At 47.6% G+C, this 25644-nt stretch overlaps 13 protein-coding genes across 13 annotated transcripts; 3 read left to right on the forward strand and 10 right to left on the reverse strand.

Annotated features, from left to right (window-relative positions):
• Nucleotides 1–27: 27 nt before the first annotated feature.
• On the reverse strand, nt 28–1162 carry DFJ58DRAFT_708743 (uncharacterized protein). The gene is made up of 3 exons (XM_041383794.1): nt 567–1162; nt 422–511; nt 28–361 (listed from the first exon to the last, which is right to left on the reverse strand). The coding sequence occupies exons 1-3, from the start codon at nt 735–737 to the stop codon at nt 206–208; spliced, it is 417 nt and encodes a 138-aa protein (XP_041238715.1). The 5' UTR covers nt 738–1162; the 3' UTR covers nt 28–205.
• Nucleotides 1163–1252: 90 nt separating this feature from the next.
• DFJ58DRAFT_104742 (uncharacterized protein) lies at nt 1253–2619 on the reverse strand. Its single transcript, XM_041378628.1, has one exon. It carries the CDS (start codon nt 2465–2467, stop codon nt 1475–1477), a length of 993 nt encoding a protein of 330 aa, XP_041238716.1. The 5' UTR covers nt 2468–2619; the 3' UTR covers nt 1253–1474.
• Nucleotides 2620–2687: 68 nt separating this feature from the next.
• Nucleotides 2688–4329, reverse strand: DFJ58DRAFT_859376 (kinase-like domain-containing protein; the record flags this gene model as incomplete). The annotated part of the gene is made up of 8 exons (XM_041393994.1): nt 3959–4329; nt 3856–3906; nt 3734–3802; nt 3440–3682; nt 3300–3389; nt 2996–3253; nt 2826–2951; nt 2688–2768 (listed from the first exon to the last, which is right to left on the reverse strand). Exons 1-8 carry the CDS (start codon nt 3986–3988, stop codon nt 2688–2690), a joined length of 948 nt encoding a protein of 315 aa, XP_041238717.1. The 5' UTR covers nt 3989–4329.
• DFJ58DRAFT_811888 (uncharacterized protein) lies at nt 4276–5377 on the reverse strand. The gene is made up of 3 exons (XM_041391513.1): nt 5246–5377; nt 4905–5177; nt 4276–4842 (listed from the first exon to the last, which is right to left on the reverse strand). The coding sequence occupies exons 1-3, from the start codon at nt 5336–5338 to the stop codon at nt 4612–4614; spliced, it is 597 nt and encodes a 198-aa protein (XP_041238718.1). The 5' UTR covers nt 5339–5377; the 3' UTR covers nt 4276–4611.
• Nucleotides 5378–6352: 975 nt separating this feature from the next.
• On the reverse strand, nt 6353–7800 carry DFJ58DRAFT_811892 (uncharacterized protein). The gene is made up of 3 exons (XM_041391514.1): nt 7309–7800; nt 7192–7256; nt 6353–7139 (listed from the first exon to the last, which is right to left on the reverse strand). Exons 1-3 carry the CDS (start codon nt 7404–7406, stop codon nt 6544–6546), a joined length of 759 nt encoding a protein of 252 aa, XP_041238719.1. The 5' UTR covers nt 7407–7800; the 3' UTR covers nt 6353–6543.
• A 15-nt stretch (nt 7801–7815) lies between these two features.
• DFJ58DRAFT_104782 (acyl-CoA N-acyltransferase) lies at nt 7816–10104 on the forward strand. The gene is made up of 9 exons (XM_041378629.1): nt 7816–8138; nt 8198–8483; nt 8535–8781; nt 8837–9050; nt 9097–9161; nt 9217–9310; nt 9367–9481; nt 9532–9716; nt 9783–10104. Exons 1-9 carry the CDS (start codon nt 8066–8068, stop codon nt 10052–10054), a joined length of 1551 nt encoding a protein of 516 aa, XP_041238720.1. The 5' UTR covers nt 7816–8065; the 3' UTR covers nt 10055–10104.
• DFJ58DRAFT_104827 (60S ribosomal protein L19) lies at nt 10042–11208 on the reverse strand. Its single transcript, XM_041378630.1, has 4 exons — nt 11084–11208; nt 10666–11029; nt 10458–10602; nt 10042–10384 (listed from the first exon to the last, which is right to left on the reverse strand). The coding sequence occupies exons 2-4, from the start codon at nt 11019–11021 to the stop codon at nt 10184–10186; spliced, it is 702 nt and encodes a 233-aa protein (XP_041238721.1). The 5' UTR covers nt 11022–11029; nt 11084–11208; the 3' UTR covers nt 10042–10183.
• A 1163-nt stretch (nt 11209–12371) lies between these two features.
• Nucleotides 12372–14111, forward strand: DFJ58DRAFT_845637 (Pkinase-domain-containing protein; the record flags this gene model as incomplete). Its single annotated transcript, XM_041393177.1, has 4 exons — nt 12372–13073; nt 13157–13489; nt 13537–13654; nt 13732–14111. 4 exons carry the CDS (start codon nt 12372–12374, stop codon nt 14109–14111), a joined length of 1533 nt encoding a protein of 510 aa, XP_041238722.1.
• Nucleotides 14112–14359: 248 nt separating this feature from the next.
• DFJ58DRAFT_811904 (P-loop containing nucleoside triphosphate hydrolase protein) lies at nt 14360–16063 on the reverse strand. The gene is made up of 6 exons (XM_041391515.1): nt 16013–16063; nt 15849–15960; nt 15298–15793; nt 14884–15246; nt 14532–14830; nt 14360–14473 (listed from the first exon to the last, which is right to left on the reverse strand). Exons 1-6 carry the CDS (start codon nt 16034–16036, stop codon nt 14457–14459), a joined length of 1311 nt encoding a protein of 436 aa, XP_041238723.1. The 5' UTR covers nt 16037–16063; the 3' UTR covers nt 14360–14456.
• A 46-nt stretch (nt 16064–16109) lies between these two features.
• On the forward strand, nt 16110–17103 carry DFJ58DRAFT_811907 (uncharacterized protein). Its single transcript, XM_041391516.1, has 5 exons — nt 16110–16295; nt 16350–16477; nt 16526–16700; nt 16761–16799; nt 16850–17103. Exons 1-3 carry the CDS (start codon nt 16152–16154, stop codon nt 16650–16652), a joined length of 399 nt encoding a protein of 132 aa, XP_041238724.1. The 5' UTR covers nt 16110–16151; the 3' UTR covers nt 16653–16700; nt 16761–16799; nt 16850–17103.
• A 471-nt stretch (nt 17104–17574) lies between these two features.
• Nucleotides 17575–18027, reverse strand: DFJ58DRAFT_733249 (uncharacterized protein; the record flags this gene model as incomplete). The annotated part of the gene is made up of 1 exon (XM_041386269.1): nt 17575–18027. One exon carries the CDS (start codon nt 18025–18027, stop codon nt 17575–17577), a length of 453 nt encoding a protein of 150 aa, XP_041238725.1.
• A 1195-nt stretch (nt 18028–19222) lies between these two features.
• DFJ58DRAFT_845641 (uncharacterized protein) lies at nt 19223–20635 on the reverse strand (the record flags this gene model as incomplete). The annotated part of the gene is made up of 4 exons (XM_041393178.1): nt 19223–19376; nt 19664–19723; nt 19761–20116; nt 20189–20635. 4 exons carry the CDS (start codon nt 20633–20635, stop codon nt 19223–19225), a joined length of 1017 nt encoding a protein of 338 aa, XP_041238726.1.
• A 2711-nt stretch (nt 20636–23346) lies between these two features.
• Nucleotides 23347–25376, reverse strand: DFJ58DRAFT_733251 (uncharacterized protein; the record flags this gene model as incomplete). The annotated part of the gene is made up of 6 exons (XM_041386270.1): nt 23347–23945; nt 23996–24117; nt 24151–24407; nt 24458–24523; nt 24575–25168; nt 25248–25376. 6 exons carry the CDS (start codon nt 25374–25376, stop codon nt 23347–23349), a joined length of 1767 nt encoding a protein of 588 aa, XP_041238727.1.
• Nucleotides 25377–25644: the final 268 nt, after the last annotated feature.

Raw genomic sequence — 25644 nt, forward strand, 5'->3', positions numbered from 1 at the left:
ATAGATTTCAGTCACGCACGTCACACTAGCGCCATTACTACTCCAATTGAGACAATGGACTACAGAGCCGAGAACAACTCTTTAAAGGCAGAACAATGAGATACTACAACGTTGACGAATAGACAGTGGTAGCGATGATCAGGTACAACACAATACCGGTCATCATACATAGAACATAAATACTACTTATACAGCGTAGAATCGTTCAGCCGTCGAGTAGGTGCCAGCACCTTACAAGACGCCTGCCTCCTTCAGCATCTCCCTTATAAGCGGGAGTATCAGGCTTCAACTCGCCATTGAGAGGCGCTGCATATCTGCGCTTGTTACGATTATAAGTGACAGGCCAAAAAAGTCCGTCACCCTGCCAGTCACACAACACAAGTCAGTAGGGCAGTCCGTACAATTATTTGAAGAGATTTACCATCTTTGTCTGGGCAGCCTTGGGCTGGCCGGCAATTTTCCCTTGATACCAGTCATAACCTGTGGAGTGGATCCACACATTGTCGCCATTCTGGTAGTCAAGTTATTGAAAGAACAAAGGGGTCGAGTTAGAAATACAATGCTACCTTAAATCGATATGGCCATGGTTCGTCGAGGGTATCCGGTTGGGATTCTTGAAATGATATATCACTGTAGGCACCATCGTCCCACTCCTCGAGATTCACAAAGCGCAGTGGGTTTGGTCTTCGGTCGGTCCCCATGATACTGCGAGGATCCTTCTTGGGGGCTGTGTACATATTTGAGGTGAATTAGAGAATCAGAAATTGGAGGAGAACTTTGAAGTTATTGATCGAGGGATTTGAGTGCGGGTATACCAAGTTATTTCTGTAAAACCAGCCCAGACTCTTCATATATACCCAGATGGTGTGGACCGTGTTGTGACTTCGCATTGCCACACCATAGAAAAGGTCCATTGCTACTTTCAGCTTTGATGGAATACAATGGAGTTCATGACGGCGTGGCTCAAAATTGAACATATTGTTCTAGAAGGACCGACCACTACCGACCACCACAAAGGACCTCGGGTCGCCTTAATATTGGTCACGATAGCACCTATTGTCAACTCTTTGGTGGCTACCTAAAAGAAATCCACAGTCAGTCATTGATATTTAGTATTTACCTGCATACTGTTGAACGCTGATTGACTCTGAGTGGTAATAATAGTAGGGTAGCGCTAATGCGGCACAGCCACTGTGACTGTAATTCCGTGTTTTCCGTACAAGTTCTCTTGCTTGCTGTCTGCATATTGATGTTGAACATTCGAGAGTTCGCACATATTGAATCTACCACTGCCATGTACAAAAGGCCAAGAAATTACATGCATATTACAACAAGGATAATGCACAGACGAGTGCTAAGACATCCACGTTATGACAAAGTCCTGCGATTGGATAAGGGAACCGATCAATGGAAAAATCCGAAGGGAACATCGATATCAATGAAACGCGGCGTGATTGCGAGGCTGAAAAAATAATCATATAAAAGGCTGAAGACCCGAGGACGGTACCAAGCGAAGGGTGGAAGACTCATGGTGCACTATTCCTACCGTTTGGGCAAAGAACGGGGTCTCTGGCGTCACTGGGCCTTCCGAGTCGTTGGTTGTGGCCGAGAGTGTATCTGTAGCCACAGAAGGAGGTAGGGACTCCATGCCAAGCGTCCAGGTTGGTCCATAGAGCCCACGTATCACTACCATCGCGTCGCGGGAACTACTTGAGTCTATCGGCGTAGGTGTCTCGCGCTTTGATAAAACCTTTCTAGAGATTTTGCGACGTATGACTGGCACCAGCTTTTGACATGCGCGGATAGCGGATCGATAAACCGATTTCGAGCGAGAAGAAAGGGGTTCCGTAGGGCTGAAGCCAATGCCGTAGCCGATCTGTTTGACGCCAAGGGGAAGTTCCTTGAGTAGCGGATCAAGGTGAGGAGACCTAAGTGTAGGGGTGCTTGCAGGACGCATCCTCTTGCGGAGCTTATTTCGGATATGCAATTTGGTGGAAGGAACAGTGCTTGCGATAGATAGGGCGGAACCGGCGCGATCTTGAAAGGCTACTGACCGACTTTTGCGCAGCGTGCCAAAGTTCTCTCGTGGCTCCTCACGACTGGCTGTGCTTGAGTTAGAGTAGTGGGAGGAAACAGAGTTAATTTCCAAATCAAGGGCGTCCCACAACGATAATGGATTTGCTGGAGTGTGTCCTAGGTCCATGGCTGCAGAAGGTTGGCTGAAACGTCGTACATAAGCTTGCGTGTTGGACTCCGCTTGACCTATGTCCAGGGATTCCTCTTCGTCAGAAGCTTCGGGTACAATTTCTAGGCGAGTGCTTTGTGAAGAGATGCGTCTTTGGTTCTGGAGAGTGGCATCTTGATGCGCGTTGAGAGATCCAGATTTGGGTTTTACTATTCGTTGTGGCATGGGGGTGAATGAATCCACGAGTATCTCTTCGGCCAAGGTCAAAGGTTCGTCTTCCATATGGGCCGCCGCTTTCTTTGCTTCTGAAACAGTTGGAGTGTCTTCAGAGTGTCGTAAATTGATCTCAGGATCCTCATAATCGTATCCGAGGGGTGCTACAGCGATTGTCAGTTTAGCACAGGTACTCGGAAATTTGTATCCAAACCCTTGCCAACCCTGTTAGTCACGCTCTTCCAATTCCTACGTTAAGTTTCAACAATCCGGTAAGCGCCCAAAGTTGTCAAACCCACACAGTGCAGAAGTATGTATGCGCCTTAATCTGTTTGATGTCCAAGCGAAGAGCTGCATTGCGCTCCAAACACTAATCCCAATTATGCGCATCAGACGGCGCGTGTGTCAAGATATTGCGAGAACCTACTTTGACTAGAAGATCTTGTGCTGTCCATGATACTGATGCTGTCTGGGGAACCATCAACGAGCAGTGAAGGACCTTGGTTTGCAGAATGGCAGCGTTGTCGTTGTCGTTGTCAGCAACGTATGGGTGCTAAAATGCGTAAATAAATGGAGAAATTGATGCGGTAAACTCACAGATCCGAATAGCATAATGTACATCAGCAGACCAAAGCTCCAACAATCGACACTAAAATCATGCGCCCAACCTAGGATGAGTTCAGGAGCACAATATAGACCAGTATCAGGCAGCGGGAAAGAGGTTGCTGAATCAGGTCGGCATGCTTGACCAAATCCTGAGATAACCACATGTCCCGACACGTCGAACATGATATTACATGGTGCCAGGTCACGGTGAATTATGCCAGCAGTGTGAAGCATGTGCAGCGCTTCTACCTATTGCAAATGAGTATATTTAATTGCGTCGTTTGGCTTGGCTTACTATTTCACAAGCTATGTGCAGGACGTGGCTTTCGCCAAGGCTCGTGTCGCGGTCGAGCAAATCCTGGAGACTGCCATTAGGATAAAACTCCTGGTTTAAACTGTTGGCACCTGGAGCACAAGAATAAAAGTAAAGCATACTGCAATGGAGTGAATTTCAGGGCCATCCTCATAGATCCAGATGAATGGTGAGAGAAAAGAAGACCGCAGTTCGCGAATTTCCTGGCAAATTTCCATTTGAAGTTGGATGTGATCGCGAGGACTGCGAATTCGAACGCGCTCCTTGTTTAAAATTCGCATAGCATAGAGCTGGAAGTCGTCGCATTTTCGGCATAGATGTGTCGATGAAATGGAATCTTTGAACAGTGTGTAGAGTAATCGGAACTGCGTGGCTTTGTCTGAGTGTAGACTGGGATCGATGGTCACAAAACCCACATCGCCGGCCTTTACACCTTGTCCGGAGGAATGGATGGGTCTGTGTTTCGGCGAAATGACCATCACCTCCTACAAAGATCATCAGTATCTCCGACGGTCATCAGCACAAGGAGACACTGCACCTCAATTTCTCCATCCCTGAAATGGGGAGCAAGATCCGCGATATCCTTGGTCTATAGTTCAGGCGTCAGAGTGATTCCAATACTCAAAGGTGAGGTGCTGAACCTGGACGTCATAACTCAGGTCCGCGACCATGCCTGCTTTTTTCTGAGTTTCCGGAGGGTCCGGAAACAACAGGGATGTTGGAATATCGTCGTCGAGAAGACCGGTGAATGACTCCTACATCAAAGGTAGTTAGCGTGCAACTCGAACTTGGGGGAAACCATCATTTCAGTACTGAAAAGGGTGAGAGGTCGAAAGAATCGACAACGAGCCTCGGGGCTAGCTGAGAGTATTGAGAAATGATGGACTTTGATATACTGCGAACGGGAGAAGAAATTGGAACTGGTTGTGTTTCGATAGCGGGCATGGCGCGATGTGCAAGTACCGAACTTCCAATGATTGAGATGCAAACGCGTTAAGTGTGTAAATTGTTATTGGAATGCAAAAAATTCGAAATGCCGGTTTCTCATGAATGCATGTCAATATTTGTTAATGTGCAGGACGGCTCGTACGATGTAGCTAGTCTCCCGAAGACAAAGTACAACGTGATACTGATAGCATCTCATTAATATTGAGATCGTAAACTGGTCGTCGTGAAAAGATCACTAATTACTAAGCCATTGCTTTTCCTGAACGCCCAGAAGCCTTCACTTTGTGTACATGATCGTGCAACTCCTCCTAAGGTAAGCTTGTACTAGTACTTGTTCTTGTCATCCTCAGCCCACGTAGGGAACCTGCTGCACTACAAACGACATAGGGTCCTTGCCTGGTGAAGCAGAGACCTGAATATAGAACTTTGCAGGGTTGCCTTTCTCGTCCTTTCCCATGTAGAGGTTCTCGGACTGAATATGCCCTCCTTCTCTGGAGACCTCCTCGTAGCCGGCCTCGGCTTTGGCGGATTCCACGACTCCAGCTTGCGTTGAGCCTACGACCGGGTCCGTCCAGCCCTGTACCGATAAACAAACAATAAATCCTTTGTTCTGACCTCACGGGAATGCTTAGTACCCACCACTGCGAAGTCGAACGATTGCTGAGAGTCAAGCCACAGATTGAACGCTGTGCCCCCTGTCGCCCCTGTGATGGCACCATCGCCATTGCAGCAAGAGAACGTCGCTGAAGAGAACGGTTTATCGCCTTCGGGTGCTTTCCAGTAGCGGCCCGAGGAAAAATAGTTGTCTACAACCGTGTAGTTGAATTGAGTAATATTCTTGAGGGAACAGTTGATCCAGTGGAACTTTTGCTTGAGGTCATCGTCTGCCCCAGGGATGATTTCCTGTATAGTCTACGAGTTGTGACGAGGACATCATTTAATCATGTTCGGGGTTGAAGATTGAAAAAGCGTGTACATACGTTTATAGTCTTTTCAAGCACGGTCAGCGGGTCCAAGATTATACCCGAGATTTCAACAATGCCATTGGGCGAAGCAGGCGAATCGACGGACATTATATAGATGGATAGAAAGTAAGGATATGTGATGCTGTGGTGAACTGATGGATGTTGCTTTCAAATTGCACGTTGCCCTCCACCTTTAATACATAACTGAGATGGCATACTCGGAGCGTCCATGATTGATTCGACGGACATGTACAGCTATTATAGATACCGGGGGTCGAGATCGTCAGACGGGTGTCGTGGAAACCAGTACATAGTACATTCATTCACGCTCAGAATCATGCGTGTCCCATCATCATTAGCAAACATTCCTCGCAGGCGAAATTGCTCTTCGGATTTGCGTAAATTCTTTTGCAATCATTGAAAGTGGTTCGATCCAATATTTGTACTACCAAATTATTATTGCAAGCGAAATCGCTCGAACAAACGAGTTCCATGGACCATGATGGTAACCTGTTATCATTCGGATCTTTCTCGGTTCCTTCGAACGACTTCAAACCCTAGGCCTGAGCAAACAAAGTCCGGACACCCTCACGTCATTCACAATGAAAAGACCCCTGGCAGACTCTGTTCAACATCTTCGCTTCAACTTAATGTCGTAGCCGTCACCGGCGAGCAGCATATGACGGTCTCAACTTCCCCGCATGCGTCCCTCTCCCACTTTTAAGCTCAGCATTAAGTCGGTTCGATCTTATCCTCGTCACGTCTTCGACATGTTAATTTTTTGCATTTTTAGTGTATAATATTAGCTCTCCTTTATTATGTAATACTTTGTATCAAATGCAGACTCGTGGTCCGTGGATATATATAAACTCTCCGAGCAGCTTGATTGGGATGTGGGCCCGCAACACACTCGCTGTAGATATCTTTGACAGGCTACGGCTTCTGTGTGACTCCAGCAACCCAATACCGTCATACTGGGTGATACCTCTGCCCTCTGCGAGTGAGCGCAGTATCTCCTGCTCTGTCTTAGACAGACTCGCCAGTCAGATGCGCGGCGGAGTTGTAAGTCCCAAAGGTTATTGTCCATGATCTATCGTATGTAATAGATACACATAGACGAGGTTCAAAAACACGCAGGTTCTAGCGGGTGACCACAGTGAAACGATATCAGGTCGTCGAGAAACAATGAAAGAAAACTAAAAAAAATCAAGTGGACAGCATTAATGTTCTTCACACCCTTTTCATGTAATTGTGATAAGTTCCTGCTTAACATTGGGTATATCGTACGACAGTCCTTAAGATGCTACATACTGTTAAACTGTATAGGCTGGTGGAGGTTCATCATTCTCAACTCCCGCATTCACACTCAACGGACGCATCTCCATATTCTCTGGAGGTGATGGACGCCCGACGGGCGTGGCATGTGGAGTGTATGCTGCCGGAGTGGACGGTGTTTGAACAGTGGAGGGATCAGCAGAGATCCGTGAATATGTCGAAGGGGAAGAAGGGGAGAGAGGAAACCCGGGGGGTAAGCGGGTTGAATTTTGGGAAGAGGGTGAAGTGCGTGGGGTCTGGTTTGAATATGAGTAGTGGGTTGGAGAAGGCGAGGTCGGTGATCGCGTGTGTGCAGAGTGTGTCATCGGAGATGGGTGTGATGGTTGAGGAAACGAGGGTGCTACAGTCATTCCCTGTCGGTTCAACGAATTCATTTGACCGGGGACAGGTCTTGATGACTGTAGGCCAGGAGGGCATCGTGACTGAGTGGGGTATGGATGATACACATTCGATTGTCGCCTGCCATAGCTGTTACTAGGTGTTGCATACACCAAGGTTGTCTGGGTAGTACGTTGTTGGAGTCTTTGGCGGCGACGAATCCTGATAACGCAGATCATGATCAAGAGAATGACTGCTGCAGTTTGAGACATTTAGTAATGCCAACTATTCTGAGAAACCACACCTACTTCCGCCAATAGCAATACCGATGATAGTCGACGTGGGGCTTGAAGTGCAGTCAGTCGAATCCATCCTGAATTTTATCTGAGATAAAAATGAAAGAAATTTTTGGGAAAGTAACTCACGACGTGCAAGAAGCATAGACTTGAGAAGCACAGAGGAGAGTGATAAAGAATATCATAACATTTGCGGTACTAGCTCCGTAATGCTGAACTTGAGGCATTAATTCTATTCAGTACTAGTGCCAGGTCGCTGTGTAGGGCTCCAAAAACGACTCTATTGGTCGACCGAATAATAATAATTTGTTTGGTGGAGCGTCAGTCGTGGAGGGAAGAAAGATGAGGTTTGTGTGTAGAGAAGAGCAGATAAGCACAACTCATCCACTTAAGTCGACGATGGATGCTGTACTGTACTACAAGGCACACTGTGCGTACGAGATGTACTTGCTTGTGACTTTATGTGCCTGTGGTAGCTGTAGCGAGTAAGTGCTGGTACTGGCTGGCACGTACGACAAATGCAAGTCCACTTAAGGGCCCGCTGCACAGCATGCGCAGTCTGGAACAGTTACAGTGCCCGATCTTTCCGATCGAAATTTCGAGCGTGCCGTGTGATAAATCGGAAAACAGTAGTGGAAATTATGAACCCTGGGCGCTGAGCGCTGAGCCTCAAGTACTGACTAGGCGGCCTAATGGGCATATGAACAAGTGACCTACTATATGTGCATACGGCTCGTTGAAAGTTGGTCGCGACTTGGAACTCGGTGAAATGAACTATACTAGTTGCTGAGCGCTGACTCGGAGAGTCGGAGCGCCTACAGCATCTGCTATTGTACTAGTGCTAATTAGTACTTCACTTCGACCTTGCACACCTTCACCCAATTTAATGACAGAACCAACTAGCACACTTGCACGATCGCAGAACACAAGTTATATCGTTAACAAGAATGGTGCAGATCGTGCGTTCTACATGTTCCGTCAACAACTCTAACTACTGAGGCGAAACGACGTGTTCCAGAACTTGTGAACATACTTCAACATCGCCCTGACGGACAGGTGTATGTCCACTATGATGGGCTTGACAAACGCCTGGACGAATGGATTCCAGGGGCAAGCCTCAAACCTGTCAACGAATCCTGGCGCAAAAGGAGGAGGGACACCCCTTCACCTACGCCCACAGAACTAGAAACACAGCCCGATCCCCTCATGACCGAGGAAGAGTTTGACATCAAACACCACAAGCAGATCACTGCGCAAAGAAATTTTGACAAGGTCAATTTTGGGCAGTGGCGGATCAAGACATGGTGTGTATCGCTTATCATAATAAACATCCTCTCACTCACATCATGCTATAGGTATTTCTCACCTTATCCACTGACAGACTCAGAGCTTGAAGATAGCGCTGGACTACCTGGAGGCTCGGGTTCGTCGTCCAAGATTCCTGGCGTCAACAGAACGACCGTTCGATCACATGGGCGCACCTCTGACCTCTTGGCCGGCGGGCTTACTCGCTCGCACCTCTCTGGTGAAAAGAGCATATTATGGGTCTGTGATCGCTGTTTCAAGTACATGGCTGAGGGTGCATCATGGGAGATGCATATAGTACGTCCTGATCTTTTTGTGTGTATGGCTAGCTTATAGGTATGTCTCACTCAAGAAACAGTGCGATAGAAGGCATCCACCAGGACGAAAGGTTTATCAGCGAGGTGCGCACATAATTTGGGAGGTCGACGGCGCAAAGGACAAGGTCTCTGCATCTTGCTACTCTCGTTCAAATACTTACCAAGACCTTCAGCTCTACTGCCAAAACCTCTCGCTCTTTGGAAAATTGTTCATCGACGTCAAAACTTTGTTCTTTGATTGTGACAATTGTGCGTTTATGTCGGGCACGATGGTTCCAACTAACACACGCATCAGTCTTGTTCTATATTCTTACAGACGCGGATTCACAACGAGACCATGTTCTCGGATTCTTTTCAAAGGTATCTCGTCTACTACTAGTATACTTCGAGTCCCGAATGCTTATTCCGCATGCAGGAGAAAGTATCTTACGATGACTATAATCTTGCGTGTATCATTGTTCTTCCCCCATATCAGCGTAAGGGCTATGGAATGCTCATGATCGAATTCAGTACGTGCAAGCAGGCTTCATAAAACTGTCGAAATTGTGCGGCTCACATTATGCAGGCTACGAGGTATCTCGCCGCGCTGGTAAAATCGGCACACCCGAACGACCCCTTTCAGACCTGGGCTTAAGAAGCTACCTTACATACTGGGTAGCTACGCTCATTCGCTTCTTCAGGTTAGTTGTCCACTATTTGCGCCTTCACTACCCTCATTATCTTTGTGCAGACGACTTCTGTCAGTCCTCCCACCAGATCGGCCCACGGTTACATCTTCAGGGCGACTACCTGACCTAACTGATGTGCTACCTCCACCCTCGGAGGATGCTAATTCGCGAAAAAAGCGGGCAAAAGGATGGGATGGGGAAACGCCTGATTCAAATTCCACATTTGCATCGCCAAACGGGCTGGATGGTGAGTGCCTACTTGTGTCCACATGTGGTTCCGTCCAGAACTCAACATATCTGTATGTGAATCTAGACACTATTGCAGCAATGCGCACCGTGCTGACAACTTCCAATCCTGACGGCAGCGCGACTTCGCACGTCGTTGTGCGATCTACCCTTGCAGAGATCGCATCAGCCACGAATCTGCGCATTGAGGATGCTGCGTTTGCGTTGAATGAATGTGGGCTTTTGGGGAACACATTGGATGGTGTGGTGGGGATTACAAGGGAGATGGTGGAGGCCGTGGCCAAAGAGAGGAATGTAAAGAGAATGTGTTTGGATCCTGCTCATGTCATGTTGACGTGACCACTTCTGTCCACCAGAAAGGCGGGCTTGCTACAAGTTGTACGCTCGAACACTTCATTTACGACGGGAACTTCTTGTCAATCAGGCACATTATCTGGCCTCAGGGAACATTGCACGTATTCATCATGTTTACGATGGAGAAGATGAGGAGAAACAGAATGCATGGTGAAGTATGTGAGCGATCGTAGAGGCATGTGAACATAGCATAAGTGCTATAGGGTGCAGGACCAAGCAGGTCTGAATGAAATCGTGAATATACATGAACCATTTTACTCCTGAACAGCTGCCTCGTGCTCCACCGCAAGAATCGCTTGCCGCTTCTCTGCCAGCCTTTTGGCACGACGGTCGCGAGTAGCCTAAAAATGTCGGTACCAAATACAATTTTAAGGACTTGAAAACCAACCTTGTTCTTGCCACGGCGAGCCTCCATCTGGTCGGTGAGGACCTTGGTACGGTTCTTCTCAGCCTTAGCTTTGTGAATGTACTCCATGAGGACGCGCTTGTTCTTGAAGACGTTACCCTTCGATTTTTGGTACAAGGAGTGATATCTTATCAACGCCATCCAGGTGAGAACACGAGATTGGCGCGTGGAGGGAATATAACACACTCACAGATGCTTGTCGATCTTGCCTGCTTCTCTGTACTTCCTCAACAACCGTCTCAGAACCCGCTGTCTCCGCATCCACTGCACCTTGGTGGGGAGACGAGCCTCAGCAGTACCCTTTCTCTTACCCGGACCAGTGTGACGACCCTTGCGTTTGGCGGCAAGAAGGTCGCGGGTGCGGGCGCGGGAGTGGATAACAGTGGGCTTTATGATAACACGGCCATCTTTAATGAGTTTCTTGACGTGCGAGCGGGAGTTGGCATTCCCGATTTCAGCTTGCTCAGCAGGGTCGAGCCAAATTTTACGCTTGCCAACACCGGCGACACTTGCGGCGAGTCGCTTTTGAGAACGAAGGTTGACCATAGCGGCGTCTGAGTACAAAGAGAATAAATTTGAGCAGAACTTGGACTGGCAGCGTTTCTCACCTTGATCTTGAGGATTGTCGATGAGGACAGCTGTGACTTAGATTCACAGGCCTAGCGAAGATGTTACGTAATGAAGCCACTGAACCTTATTGAGTTTAACTATACAGGTTTACCGGAAGTTCCCGGGGCGGGTACTTACTACTGGACTACAAAAATCAGAACACAAAGCCCAGGAACTTCGAGCAGCTGGCTGGGGTTTTAGCATACCCATAAATATCGAATCAGTTTGGTTGGCAAACTCTCCGATCGAAGGATGAGTACTAGTCGCTGATGTCATAACTACGATGGATGAATTTCATATCCTTCTGGAAGCTAGATTTTGACACTTTGCAATTGCAATTGATAAGAGAACCGCGTGTCAGGTGACTCAGGTTTAACGTTCACAGTGCACGATAAGTATAGCACACCAAAATAAATATTCTATATTTACTATACATTCTCCAGGCACGCTGACAAATGATACTTCTTATCGATGAGTCGGGGTCGAGCTAACACTTTGACAAGTACACGACAGACCAATCGGAGAAATATAAATAGCTGTAGCCGCGAGTCCATGATGAAAAATCATGTTCGAATCAATCCGAGCCATCGTAGCGCTCGACTGTTACCCGGTGGCCCCGCCGGGGCCCTCGCGGATATGAGAGACACGAGAAAATAACAAATTTGGCCGAACCCGTGCAAACCAAATATACATTGACGAATAGCATTAACACCTATGCCAGGTTCGTGGAACGCATGAGAATGAATGTCAAGCCGACTTTACGTTGACACTTTGAGATGACGGTACAGAAACTCGTAAATTTGCCGGGTCGGTAGGTACCCTGTTGCTTACTCAGCCATGCCACCCCTTCTGCATTCGAAATGAACCTTCAAGATGTTCTCTCTTATTCTAACGGCATCACCCATTTTTATCACTTTCTGATTTTCGCCTCTTCAAATCTCCGTCGTCGCTGTTCTTAACGTTGACGGAACTTTTGATCTTTGGCAGATAAAGGTCCTAGTCCAGGGCTAAACAAAAAGGCAGGGTTTAATCGCCTTGCCATAGGCAGGTCACTGTCAACGGCTGGGTTCTTCCCGTTCGTCCCACGACAGCATATTGATCATCATTATCATCAAACTTCTTTCAACTGTTTCAAATCAGCATGCTGTCTCTGTAGGGCACGACCTTACCACACCTCTCGTTCCTTTCAAATCTGCGATTGGTCTTATAGCGAATACGATTCAGTATTAGGTCAGCAACGGAGAATAGCATCTCGCCATTTTTATTGCACTGTCCTCTTTCACATCAATGCTGGTTCTTGACTCAGCAGACGCTGCTCAAAGCGAGGGCGAAGGCCCTGACGGCTCAGACAAGCCCCCACTTGATGGCAGTACTCTCCACACTTACCCCCATCCTAATTCTTTCGTCAACGGTACCACGTACCACTCAACTTCACACATGCAACCCCCAAAGGTAGTCAAGGCCGTCATCGGCGGGATCCCGCGCTCGGCAACGCCCTCTGTAACGGATTTACCCTCACCACCGGAGAGCGAGAGCTGGAGTGCTCCTTCAACCCGTCCCCCAAGCCAGGCCGCAAGCCGGCCACCTAGCCTGTCTGGCGGTGTGTCGGGCAACAAACTAACCGTGCCACATACGTCAAATACTCATCAGAAGGGCAAACCCCTGCCATCAGAGAAATCACCCCCGACGCCTACCAGCCGGTCCAGGGCACCATCAAACGCTCACTCGGATGGTGGGCACAAATTCACTCTCAAAGATCTCATCTCCGCCTCTGCACCTAAACTCTCACGCAAGTCTTCTGCTCGTTCAACTAGTAGCAAGAAGTCAGATTCCGACGTGGACCGAAAATCGGTTGGCGGTGAGAGCGCAGCCAGTCTGACGCAGAAGTATGGTGTTTGCCAAAAGGTTGCTATTGGCAAGGGGGCCACTTCTGTCGTCCGCCTAGCCCATAAGTGGGATAGAAGTGAAGAGAAGCTGTACGCTGTCAAGGTAAGCAGACCCGCTAGTCACTTGTCCCGTCTTTGCCCATCACAGCCTTTGGCTGGTGCTCATAACGTCTTTTATATCTTAAGGAGTTCCGCAAAAGACGAAAGAACGAATCAGAAAAGGAATACGTCAAGAAACTCACCGCAGAGTTTTGTATTTCCTCCACGCTGCACCATATCAACATAGTTGAGACAGTTGACCTCGTCCAGGACGAGAATCAACATTGGTGCGAGGTTATGGAATTTTGTCCTGGTGGGGATCTCTACGCTGCGATCAAGAAGGGTGGTATGTCGCCCAGTGAAGTCGAGTGCTGCTTCAAGCAGCTGCTTTCGGGTGTTTCGTATCTCCATAGTCAAGGCGTCGCACATCGCGATATCAAACCGGAGAATCTTTTTTTCGACACTAAGGGTCATCTGAAGGTGGGTCAACATGCCTTACGTGTTCTTCTCTTCTCACACTTTTATAGATCGGCGACTATGGTGCATCGACCGTGTACCGCCTGCCATGGGAAGCGACAATTCACATGTCGACGGGGCTTTGCGGTAGTGAGCCGTACATTGCCCCAGAGCAATTTTTAGGCAAACGTAAGCCACATACAACCCTCTTTAATCCGGTTGCCTAACTGCGTAGGCAATAATTTATCTGCTTTGACTTAAAATAGCATACGACGCCCGTTTAGTCGACATATGGGCATGCGGTATTGTGTATTACTGCCTTCACTTCCAAGAGATGCCCTGGCGTGCTGCTCAAATGTCCGACACGCTCTATGCGGCGTATGTTGCAGCCTGTGCAGTTCAGCACAAAGACAAGGATAAAGACAAGGATGTCGTTTTCCCACCGACTATCAACAATCTGAGCCCACGGGCGTGCCGCAGTTTAATCCGGAAAATGCTTGAGCCAGACCCGAAACTGCGCTCTCCGATCGAGGACATTGTGGCGCATTCATGGGTGAAGGGTATAGAAGTTTGTCATGCTGTAGCGAAACCCACGCATGTGCATGTGCATGCGATGCAGCAAGCACATGCCCAAATCGCATCATGAGACGCGTTCTTGTGAGGTGCATGCTGCGTGTGCCAACACCTTGTATGTTGTAACCTAATATTAGCCCTCTTGGGACACAGCGCCGGCTGTATTCTTGAAGCATAATACAGAGAACAGTACGCCTCCTGTCTTAGTATCCAATTTTCCTTTTTCTACTATTATATCTGTCACTGTTTGCGCACCTACCTACCATAGCTTCTTGTAGTACTTACTTGGCGACGGAATTGATGTCTCTATGCCGCCTACTATTGTCGAGCGGCGCAAGGGCTCATTTGCAGTGTGTAATATGTCATAGAACAGTACGGTATCGTGGTATGCAGTAATGAGGTAAGGTAAGAACGAGAATTATGCCCCGTCGTTGCCTGGAAAGTCAAAAAGTCAATGAAGGACCAGATTGCATTTAATTTATCAACAACGTACCGCTCTCCTTCGTCCAATCATCATGTCGCTTGATGTCTACCTCGGTGACCGTTGGTCGTACGTTGTCTAAGCTCTTAATGAAATCTGCTAGCCTCAGCGGTGGTTCTACAAGCTCATCGGAGTCAATATCCGACCAAGTCTTTTCAACGGCATTTGAATCGCCCGGTGAGCATGGCGTCCACTTAGCCTTTCCTGACGATGAAGGTGGTGTAGGCTTGAAGTGTGTCGCCGATATGACTTTGCGAACTGGTTGCATAAGAGCATCGCGAACTACGATGGATATATCCGAGCCAGAATACCTAAGTAGTAGTTGGGTGGATCACTTCACTTAGATGGGGTGAAAAGACCGTACCCTTCTGTTCGATCGGCCAGAAGACGATAATCCTTCGGCTCTAGCTCGCATGGTGTACTGCCAACGTGAATTTCAAACATTCTTTTTCGCGCGTCCGGGCCGGGAAGTGGAATATATATTCGTTTCTCGAAACGACGCTTGATTGCAGGGTCAAGTTGCCAAGGAATGTTGGTTGCCCCGAGAACGAGAACGCCAGTGTCATCATGGCCAACGCCATTCATTTGTACCAAGAACTCAGTCTTGATCCGCCGTGAGCCTTCAGACTCAGACTCATTTCGCGTTCCGGCTAAAGAGTCGACTTCATCGATAAAAATAATTGCAGGTTTCTGTTCGCGAGCCATTTCAAACAAATTTTTTACCAGCCTGAAGGAATTTGTGAGGCGAGCTGAACAGAGTGTAGCGTCAAGCACCAACCGTTCTGAATCGCCCTGCCACTTGCTGACCAGGTCACTTGAGCTGACGCTGAAGAATGTGCTTTTGGCTTCTGTAGCAACAGCTTTCGCAAGGTAGGACTTGCCCGTTCCCGGCGGGCCGTATAGTAAGATACCTCGCCATGGTGTCCGTTTTCCAGTAAAGAGATGGGGAAACTTGATAGGAAGAATAACAGCTTCTTTGAGGGATGCCTTCGCTCCTTCCAAACCAGCAACATCGTCCCACTTCACATTCGGTTTCTCTGCTAGAATGGCGTTTGAAAGACCTGCGCGTAACTTCTTGAGCTCAGGGTCTTTGTCGTCATCGGGACCGTCAGCGGAGCCCTTGCCCCCAGTGCCGTTAGCAGAACCATCAACGCTAACGGCCTTGCGTGATTTCTTATCATCCCTCTGTAAATGCTTCTTCAAGGTCTCTGCTCGTGCAAGATACTCCTCGATTTTCGCCCTGACGAGTATCTTGGCTTTCTCATTCTTCTCGTCTACATTGGCATCTATACTGAGCGTAGACTGCGGATTTTGCGGAAGTGGACATACACTTCTGAGCCAGCATGAAATAGTCGAGTGAATTCATGTACTGCTTGTACGCTTCAAGATAGTTCTGCTTTTCATCATCCTCGATAGCACCTTTGACAAGCTCTATGGCTTTCTTCAGATCTGTTAGAAGTACACACATCCAGCAGATCTCAAACAACACTCACATCTAGATTGCTTTGCGATGACATGGAGTGATGAAATGACTGAAAGGCAAGCCTTCGACCGCAGTGCCATTAATGGATGACATAAGCGATTTGTTAAGGCTCAGTTACGGTACTCAGTGCTCGAATTGAATGTTGGAACATGGCCAGTACACCGGAATGGACTCATTCGTTACCAACTGCGCTCTTCGACGGATTGCTACCCAAGCTCGCTACAGTGCTTGAGCTCACCCAAAAAGCAGAAGGGACAGCAACTCCTGTAGCCAAACAAGCACTGCTACATGCGGTATGTCCTCTCCTACAGCAAGATCATGGAGTATTTTAATCTGCGTCCTGGTAGACGAATGATTTCAAATATGCACTTGCTCAGGCGAAAGATTATGCAAGCACACTTGCTGGAGGTGACCTGTTAGTCGAGGAACAGGACAGTGTAGTTGCGATGCTCGAGATGCTGAAACAGCACAAGCAGTGAGTTCCAAATTCTGTCTTGACTGCCGAGAGCTAATTCGCCATCAGGCAGCAATTAATGCAAGTTGGATCGGAGGTCGGGTCTTTGTCTACCATAGCAATCCCCAATGTCAGTTCAAAGATGGAGATTGATTCTACCGCTTCCACCCCATTTGCCTCTGGTGGTCAATTCTGATACTCGGGAAGCGCCGATTTTGTTGGCAGCAAACTTCGCTTGCCTCTGGTGGGCGCAATTTTATACTCCTGAAGGTCTCTCCGATGTCGACGACATATTGGCGCAGCTTTGCACGCACGGACGACGGACGTCGTGTCTTCTTTAGTAGTCCGCGCAATATTTTTCACTTTTCGAAATGTGTAGTGACCATGTACAAGTTGGACGACAGCCACACGGCACTTCTCGCATTTCGCGCGCGTCGGTGCGAACGGTTACTAAGTCTACTCATCAGTGAACTAGTAGATAAGTTAGGATGACATATGATGGTATTATATGGTAAACGATTGTCACACAGAATTTCAGGTTAGACCTGCGTCGATCATGTACAGTCGCTCTTCAATCGATATGCCAAGGAAGTTTTTGCTCGTGACTTTATCCGAAGAGGTCACCCCGGACAAGTGGTACAGTTTCCTGCCTGTGACGGCAGGTAGAAATTTTGTAAGACTTTAGATGACGGCACAAGGTAGAATACTATCACTCCTGGGGTTCTGCAACATTTTCAATAAATCTTTTGTAACTCCTTGACCACATCACATTTTCTTCTACGGATTTGCACCACTATATATTCATAGCTGCTCTATACGAATATGATTTTTTCTGATTTTAAGGATTTTGTGGTGGAGTGTCGGACGATGGCCGAGAAAATTCAGGGTCTGACTGGTATTCTGCAAAACATGGTCACGTCGTGTCACACATCGGCACAGCGGCGGCACCATCAACTTTCACTCTCCGAAGACTGTCGAAGTTGTGCAATCACTGTGCAATGTGCGTCGAATCTCGACGTTGTGCAAAGATTTGAAAACGAATACTATTGTGGATCGTAATTCATATAGTAATTATCGGGATTATAATGGTACTGTTGATAGAGTCCTGACTCGTACAGCTAGCCTGCATTACCAGAGCCCCCAATGTCATACATCTGCGCTCCACCACCAACTCGAAAATCCTGAGATGTACTAGCGAGAGGTCTACCAACCAGTGCGAAGTGAGGGTGAAGAACAGATGGAGACTGAGGTACAGAATGGTGCATTGGATGATATGGAGGTGCATGGCTGGGTGGAGGCAGACTCAGATCCATGCCTAGCATTGAGGAATGAGCGACAGGCTGCGGTGAATACCTGGATGGTTGGTGAATCGAATTTGAGGGAATCATATCTTGTGGGAATTCAGGAGCACCATTGTCGTTTTCGAGATGGCGCCTGCAAGACCGAGTGAGATTAAATAAACCTTCATAGCGTTGATTTTTCTTGAGTTCCGGGTGGTCGTTAAAGTGCTGTAAAATTCGCTGTAACAATTCAGCTTTCTTCTGAAGGCTACACCAGCGGTTTGGAGGCATTGTAAGAATGCGAGAATGAAATGACACGTGATGCGACTGGATGCTATGTATCAAGCCGAGTTTGCTGTTAGAGGAGATTGAATTTCTTACACACTCTCCTATCTGCTGTCACACTTTCATACATGTTGTCAATCATCTGTCTATAGCATCTTAAAACAAGAGAATGACCTCTATCGAAATTGTGTTCTGATACCCTGATGAGGTGTTTGATGTGCTCCAGGTGTAACTTTTTGAATATCTCTCTAGGATCTATGGGATCTGGATCATTTATGATTATACAAGGTTGCAAATCACCACTATTCCATCTCTCACAGCTGCAACACTGGAGAAATTTTTGTTCTACTTAGACAGTACATCATATATAAGTATCCTACATGCACCTGAATTTTTTCGAGGTGATTCAAGCAGCGCATTGAGGTGTTTTGAACATTTTGCATATTACATGCCAGTTGCAGATTCCCAGGAGTGATAGTAGGGGCCCATCTGCAAAACCACTGAAATGAGCGCTTAGCTTAAGCGTGTTACGGACACTTACGAATGCTTATGACTTCAGTAGCGCACTCACGCGATTGGTGGAGATGCTGAACACCAATATCACGCACTATATCTGGCTGATAGAGATCAAACCCAGTTATCTTTCATCAGTAAGATGTGATATGCTCAGAGATGCGATATGATAGATGTGATAGCAATTGATACATTGTTGTGTACTGATTTAACTACTGTCTATACAAACTTGGTACTGAATGTATGGTAACTCTCCTTCATCAGGAAACCCACTGCCGAGCCAAGTGACTTGTAGCAGTGTGTAGCACAGTGCTTCTTTTGAAACAGCTGTAGCAGCGGGTAGCAGCTGGAAGAACTAAAAACCTCTGTACTGGCTCCGGGACTTTCAAACATGCCACAATGTCCGTAATCTTCAGTAAGCAATCATGATTAAGAGTTTATGATCATGATCTTTGCAGCAAGATAAGATGATAATACTCAAGCCTGAGTGATCAAGATCACTGCTTGCCATTCAATGACTTTGCCAGACAGGAATCTTGGGATTGAGGGAAAATAGTGGTAGTACAGGCTCAAGAAACTACTGGTAACTAAGAATAGCGTGAAAGGTCTCTTTATCTGCAAAGTTATTGACATAAAACTCGCGCACCAGTTGCAAACTATTATTACAGTTCATTGACAGTGGTATCTCTCAACCGAACTTGGGGATAAGCTTGATGACCTGACGCATGCTGCCCAGAGGCACTATGTCTCCCAAGGGTTCATGGTTCGATTGAACATGGCATTGAACTGAGAACATGTCGGTTACTGGAACTGGAGCAATGAAACGGATATCATTGATGGTGCTGAATGACGAATGAGAGAAGCTGAAAAAATGGACATAAAGGAATGGTTGGTTCAGGTGTGACATTTCAGTAACAGGCTGGATGATAGCTTTTACTTGGACAATGAGATACCCTAAGATTCTGGGGCTGAGACACGAAGAAGTTATAGGGGAAAGTATACACGTATGTTCGGATGCTGCTGGGGAAAGTAGATCACCACTTTCGTGAGTGATCAAAACAGTGTCTCCCCTTCCAAATGGCATCAAAGAGCTTGGTGGTAGTGCCTGGATGGTGTGGGCAGGACTTACAATACGGTTATCTTGTGTACAGCGCTGCTGCATGCAGAATTTTTGCCAGATGTGAAGGTACTGAAAGGATAGGGAACAGTTGGGGCGACATATTCACCTTCCATTGCGCTCAAGGTAAGATCTACCGGAGATCAGATCACCCAGCGCTGGACAGAGATCTGGAATGTGGAAACGTTGGGAAGCTTCTTCAATAGATAGGCGAGGAAAATGTGGAATGCAAGTAAGAAGGATGGCAACAGTGTCATCAGAAGAAAAATGAGTGTGATCGTTGGTGAAAAGGGAAATGATTGGTTTGCCGGCGCTGACATACTGCTCATCAGGCAGGACAGTAGAGATCCAGGTTGCTTCAGGATAGTGGAGTGCCATCGTGTTTGCTTCCCTAGACATTTCATAAATCAAGCTCGCCCATTGTGACTTCAGAACTGTATAAAGCTGGAAGAATTGCAGCTTTTCCTGTCAGTCAAGGAAGCAGCAGCACTGACCATGGAAATCCTTGCAATTGGACATGCGGTAAGGTCATTTTACATGAGTGATGTGGCAACACTCAGTAATATCGCTGCTCCATTGATATGGAGCACCCATGGCTTGAGTACTCCAGACGACGTGCTGCATTAACTCTAGTTTGGGGATCTGGAAGTGATCGAGGGGACCATTCTTGCCATGGCAGCCACCTGCTGCGAGGATGGAATCCTTGTAGTGGTGAAATTTGCGTAGGGCTTCGGATAAAGAGTGTAAAGTCTCATCATGAAGGAAGAGGTTCTGTGCTTGGAATATAAATTCTGTGATAGCGCGTAGCACACACGCAACTTCATCTGGGACAGCACCAACAATCACACCAGGAAGGAGCTTCTCAAGGTCTCGATGTTCATGACCAGTGAGCTGCTTCAGCGTGGAGACACCATTCACCCAATGACGTACTCCTACACGAGGTTGAAGAGATGATAGTCGACGATTGAGTTCTGCTCCCCCCATGATGTTTATCGACCAGTTGGTGGGGGTGGTCAAAGTAAAATTTGCACATAATTCAGTCAAATTTTCCTGTGTTAAATGGACACCCGAGGTTGAGATTTTTCATGGGAGATGGGTCAACCAAGATGGGCCCTGATGTAGGTAGGCCCCGGAAGAATCGGTGGGCCCATATTGGTACGGCTGTCCGATACTGACGGATGGGCGAGCTACGGCAGTGTATATCATCCAACCCGGTGGATATGGCTGGGCCCGGTTGGGTGCAGTAGATGGTATGAGATGCTAATGTCGGATGATATGGATGGGCCCTGTCAAGTATAGTGCATGGTATAGGATAGAAATCTCGATTGATACGGATGGGCCCTGTCAAGTATAGTGTGTGATAGAGTGCATGGCATAGGATAGAAATCTTGATAGATACAGATGGGCCCAGTTGGTAACACTACCGGGTATGGGATAGGAATCTCGGTAGATACAGATGGGCCCAGTCAAGTATAGTGCATGGTATAGGATAGAAATCTTGGTAGATACAGATGGGCCCTGTCAAGTATAGTGCGTTGTCCTGCATGATTTGGGAATCATGCATGGACATGACTACTAGGTATCCCCCTAAAAGACAAAGTCTGTTAGCTTAGTCCTCAGACTAGTCAACCCATACCTTGGTATCAAACCTTGGTCCAATAGTTTCAGTTTTCCCTCAGTGATTCATGAATCCACCATGTTTTGAAGAAAAGTCATATGTGAGATGGGAATCACATAATGACCTAGTTGATATGAGAAGCAAAATGAAGGTTAAGGTATTGCCTTTCATTTGGCTTATTCACTTTGGCTAGAGAAACCCATAGAGAAAAGTTCAAAGCCTAACAAAAACCTATCTAAAAAGCCCGCGTATTGTGTACTATTATTTGTTCCATTATTTCTGAGTTGTTTTCTCTAGTGTTTCTTTACTTTACTTTTCTATTAGGATGCTCTGACTAATCAGATGCTTCATAAAATTGTACCTACAGGGTATGATGTCATAATGATGTCATAGGACTTCACCTACACTCCTGCAGGTATTTTGGTTGAAAGATATGATATCATAGTGATGTCATAATGATGTCATGTTCCATGGAATTTGCTAGAACATTCCAATGACTCATAATGACTCATAGTGACTCATAGTGACTCAGAATGATGTCATTATCCCACCATGAATATTCTGGAATGTTCTTTTGCACCTGCTAGAACATTCTGCTCCAGTTTTTGGAATATTCTTCTCACATTCTGAAGTCATTACATCACCCTTTTACTTACATAATATTCCCACACAAAATGTATATAAGGAAAGCCCATTCTCCCCCCAAAAAATAGATCTCCCACTTGTTGCATTCAAGAACCTCCCTCTTGAGCAAATTGAACTCTCACCTAAGAAGCTTCAGTCTGAACATATTGCTGCTTACAAAGCCCATTTCCTTTGTAAGAACTGTCCAGACAAGTGCAGGGAAAGTGTTTCCCTTGAGATTACGTAAGTTTCTCGTGATAGAACCCCAGTTTTGTGAGACCAGTGTTCTCACCACATAGTGTTTACTGACCAACACGAGCTTTGGTCACCATTGTTATTTGTGAGACCAGCGTTCTCACCAGGTATTTGTATACTGACCAACACGAGCTTTGGTCATTGTTGTTATTTGTGAGACCAGCGTTCTCACCAGGTATTTGTATATTGACCAACACGAGCTTTGGTCAACGTAGTCACATTTGAGACCAGCTTCTCAACAGTTAATTGTATATTCAGGAAACCAGTTCAAGTGTCTAGACGGTATATCCTAGACAACCCCATAGTTTCAATAAGAGATAATAAAGCTCCGGCTAAGTTAATCTGACTGATTGGTTTAGCGAGCCTCCCAAGAACTCACACGTTATCTACCACGAAAGAAGAAAAGTCGTAGACCGTGTTAATCGAGGACTGGCAAGAAGTCTTATCCAGTGTAATTGTGGTGTCATTACATTCTTACACGTATCTATATAAGACCCTCGGTTATTAAGACAGCATGATATAGTGCATGGTATAGGATAGAAATCTCAATAGATACAGATGGGCCCAGTTGGTAACGCTACCGGGTATGGGATAGGAATCTCGGGAGATACAGATGGGCCCAGTTGGTCACGCTACCGGGTATGGGATAGGAATCTCGGGAGACACGCATGGGCCCGGTTGGAAACACTACCGAGTATGGGATAAGAATCTCAGTAGATACAGATGGGCCCGGTTGGTAGCAATATCATGTATGGAGTAGGAATCTTAGTGGATACCGATGGACCTGGATCGTGCCAGTGCATGACAGGCCTTTTTTGGTAGATGCAGGCGAACAACGCACCGAACAATCCATTACCCGGGAGATACTGACATCCCGTTGGCTCAGTTCAACTTGTCAGATATAGGTGATCACTGGATTGCAACCAAAGACATGTCACAAGACTTGCATAACCGGGACCAACAGGTGCATCCGGGAGGTAGTGGCAGCATTGTATTATTTATTATGATGACACTGGTCATATTGCATTTATTCATTGACACTGGTCAATGATAGTCTAATGTACATGGTAATGATTGAGTAAAGAAAGAACTAAGATGCAACTATCTACCGCCAACTAATCTTTGGGAGAGGAACTTCCAGAAGGGAGGCTTGACAATTGTGACCCTGCACTGAGGCCTGGTGCGAGGGCTGGAAGACTCAACTGCAGGATGCAGAGCTTTCCCCTGCAACACCGGCACCAGGACCTCTAGACTCATCCCAAGCTGTGGTGAACAGCTTCCCCACTTCAGAGGCGCTTGGGTCCTGAAGGTGGCCATCATCAGCCAGAGGTGGGAGTTGGGTGATCCAAGAAGGGGGGATCTGGCCGAATGGGTGCCTCTGAGTTGATGGACCGGGGGGAGGCTGAAAAGCCGAGACATCTCCAGATGCGGTGAAGGCCTTCATGGCGTTGGCCATGTGTCCGATGGAGACCATGTTCCCGGCCGTGTGGAGTTCAACCTCCCACATCTTCTTCTCCATTGCGGCAAACCTTTCCTCCCAATTGTGGGCCAAATCGTTGACCCGGGTGTTGATCGCCCGGTTGACGGCCTCGGCACGATCACCCGAGTTCTGCAGCATGCCGGCAAATTCTTGATGCATGGCCTGGATCATCTGGATGATATCCAGATTGCTAGGCTGCTGGACGGCCTGGTTGGGAGGAGCATCCACCGGGACATCTGAAACCGGGAGGTCTGGCGCAGCCGTCTGGGTGTCGAAGTCCATGTTGACGTTGTTGTCAACATTGGGAGCTGGCGTTCCTGCTTCCGGGAGTTGTGAGTCGGCATCCCAATCTGGAAAAGGAACTCACCAGGCTCAACGACATCCTCGCCCTCTGCATCCTCATTGGTGGATTTGTCCACCAAAGGTGACAATGTCCTACCGACAGATGGGACATGGACACGGGAGGCGGCCCGAGTATTGACCGGCGCCCTGGATCAGGTTCTGGGTGCCGGAGTCCGGGACTTCTTGTTGGCAGCCTTGGCTTTCTTCTTGGCCGCGACAGCCCGAAGAATGGTGGCCTCCTCGGTGGTCGGACGAATGCACTTTGTCTTCTTCTCGTCGCAGCAGCGACAACACTTCCGGATCTCGCCATTCTTCTTGCTGAGGATCACTGCGCAGGGAGGGTTGTCCTTTATGCAGCGCTCACACTGCACGCTGAAGAGATGCACGGAAGGGTCGTCTTCGGCCAATGCATCATCCTCGGATGCTGAATCTGCGGGCTGAAGAGAAGTCAGGCATAGTTCTAACAATGATTGAGTTAGATACATACCTGGGTGTCCTTGGACTTTGCCACTGGGATGGCGGGTTGAGTGCTGGGAACAGCAGTGGTTTTGCTCTAAGGTTGTGTTCAATTAGTGTTTCGGGTGGATGTAAAGTAAAAACGAACCTTGACAAAAATGACCTTGTCGGCCAGTACTTCATCATGTTCATCATCTGTGATGAACTCCTTTGACTTCACCTTGGTGGAGCGTGCCCTGCTGTTTGCCCGGGGTGCCTTGCTCACCTTGTGCTTCTTCGAATGGGTCCTTGCTTTCTTTGCAGCAGGTTCGACGGCCTTGCTGGCATCCACATTGGCCTCGGGTGTGGATGCCCGGTGCTTGCGGTTGCCCTTAATGTTGCCATTGTTGCTGTTGCCCGGCACAAAGAGCTTGGCCTTCGGGACAATCGTGACGGGTGGCACGGGAGATGGTGCGAGGGCGGGCTGGACGGGGGTTGGAGTCGATGGCGCGGGAGGTAGAGGGGCGGGAAGCTCAGCCAGTATGGCTGGGGGCGCCAGGGGTTGGGGGTGCCGGTACCCCACAGATTTGGGGAATAGAGGGTGGGTGAGGATCTGGGGGTCCTCGTCAGAGATGGTGCCCCAGTCGGGCAAAGCCTTTAACTTGCCATTTATGCCGTTCTTGTCCCGTATTTCAGCCGCACAGGACAAGAGCAGCGGGGCCAATGATGTGGCAGCATTGCCATGCTGGGCGAATGCAGTTGCCTAAAAAAGAAAGAAAATCCAGTCATCAAAAGTCAAAAACTGAAAAAAAAGCAAAGGCAAGTTGACTTGCCAAAGTCACGGCAATTTCATGTGCCAATGTCTTGGCAGCCGGGGTACTGGCCTTGAGCTTCTCTGACCTCTTCACAAGCCGGTCGATTTTCTCAGCGACAAGGTTGAGGGCGTTGTTGGCGTGTTGAGATGAAGACATTGTAAAATAATCAAGATGGTACAGAAAAGGTAATACGCAGGTAATATGCGGGTTGAAACTTAGGGTATGAAAATTTGGTAGAAAAAGTCGGAGGTCAAGTTGCAATGTATATATAGGGAACAAGTATTGTGGCCACAGCAGGGCCGTGGAATTTCCCATGGCCGCATGTTGATTGTGCCTTGACCTCAATGCATTGCACAACAATAGAAGTTCGGCCGTTGCTGTGGGCCATATCTACCGCCATTGTTGACGCGGCCAACGACCATCC

Source organism: Suillus subalutaceus, assembly GCF_016647625.1.
Source record: "Suillus subalutaceus strain FC151 chromosome Unknown DFJ58scaffold_143, whole genome shotgun sequence".
NCBI lineage: Eukaryota > Fungi > Basidiomycota > Agaricomycetes > Boletales > Suillaceae > Suillus > Suillus subalutaceus.

Excerpts from the sequence above, each read along its gene's own strand:
- DFJ58DRAFT_104782 (XM_041378629.1), top strand. The coding sequence starts at position 8,066 with ATGACAGAACCAACTAGCACACTTGCACGATCGCAGAACACAAGTTAT. Across the intron at positions 9,311-9,366 it reads AATGCTCATGATCGAATTCA|GCTACGAGGTATCTCGCCGC; the intron begins GTACGTGCAAGC and ends CACATTATGCAG. Across the intron at positions 9,482-9,531 it reads ACGCTCATTCGCTTCTTCAG|ACGACTTCTGTCAGTCCTCC; the intron begins GTTAGTTGTCCA and ends ATCTTTGTGCAG.
- DFJ58DRAFT_708743 (XM_041383794.1), bottom strand. The coding sequence starts at position 737 with ATGTACACAGCCCCCAAGAAGGATCCTCGCAGTATCATGGGGACCGAC. Across the intron at positions 512-566 it reads CATGGCCATATCGATTTAAG|AATGGCGACAATGTGTGGAT; the intron begins GTAGCATTGTAT and ends CTTGACTACCAG. Across the intron at positions 362-421 it reads AGGCTGCCCAGACAAAGATG|GGTGACGGACTTTTTTGGCC; the intron begins GTAAATCTCTTC and ends TGTGACTGGCAG.
- DFJ58DRAFT_811892 (XM_041391514.1), bottom strand. The coding sequence starts at position 7,406 with ATGCCTCAAGTTCAGCATTACGGAGCTAGTACCGCAAATGTTATGATA. Across the intron at positions 7,257-7,308 it reads GTCTATGCTTCTTGCACGTC|GATGGATTCGACTGACTGCA; the intron begins GTGAGTTACTTT and ends GATAAAATTCAG. Across the intron at positions 7,140-7,191 it reads CGGTATTGCTATTGGCGGAA|CAGTCATTCTCTTGATCATG; the intron begins GTAGGTGTGGTT and ends CTCAAACTGCAG.
- DFJ58DRAFT_104742 (XM_041378628.1), bottom strand. The coding sequence starts at position 2,467 with ATGGAAGACGAACCTTTGACCTTGGCCGAAGAGATACTCGTGGATTCA.
- DFJ58DRAFT_811888 (XM_041391513.1), bottom strand. The coding sequence starts at position 5,338 with ATGTCCGTCGATTCGCCTGCTTCGCCCAATGGCATTGTTGAAATCTCG. Across the intron at positions 5,178-5,245 it reads TGCTTGAAAAGACTATAAAC|ACTATACAGGAAATCATCCC; the intron begins GTATGTACACGC and ends CACAACTCGTAG. Across the intron at positions 4,843-4,904 it reads AATCGTTCGACTTCGCAGTG|GGCTGGACGGACCCGGTCGT; the intron begins GTGGGTACTAAG and ends TTATCGGTACAG.
- DFJ58DRAFT_104827 (XM_041378630.1), bottom strand. The coding sequence starts at position 11,021 with ATGGTCAACCTTCGTTCTCAAAAGCGACTCGCCGCAAGTGTCGCCGGT. Across the intron at positions 10,603-10,665 it reads GGCAAGATCGACAAGCATCT|ATATCACTCCTTGTACCAAA; the intron begins GTGAGTGTGTTA and ends GGCGTTGATAAG. Across the intron at positions 10,385-10,457 it reads CTCGCCGTGGCAAGAACAAG|GCTGGCAGAGAAGCGGCAAG; the intron begins GTTGGTTTTCAA and ends TCGTGCCAAAAG.
- DFJ58DRAFT_811907 (XM_041391516.1), top strand. The coding sequence starts at position 16,152 with ATGGCCAGTACACCGGAATGGACTCATTCGTTACCAACTGCGCTCTTC. Across the intron at positions 16,296-16,349 it reads AACAAGCACTGCTACATGCG|ACGAATGATTTCAAATATGC; the intron begins GTATGTCCTCTC and ends GCGTCCTGGTAG. Across the intron at positions 16,478-16,525 it reads ATGCTGAAACAGCACAAGCA|GCAGCAATTAATGCAAGTTG; the intron begins GTGAGTTCCAAA and ends ATTCGCCATCAG.
- DFJ58DRAFT_811904 (XM_041391515.1), bottom strand. The coding sequence starts at position 16,036 with ATGTCATCGCAAAGCAATCTAGAT. Across the intron at positions 15,961-16,012 it reads CATCGCAAAGCAATCTAGAT|AAAGCCATAGAGCTTGTCAA; the intron begins GTGAGTGTTGTT and ends ACAGATCTGAAG. Across the intron at positions 15,247-15,297 it reads TGGCAGGGCGATTCAGAACG|GCTGGTAAAAAATTTGTTTG; the intron begins GTTGGTGCTTGA and ends AAATTCCTTCAG.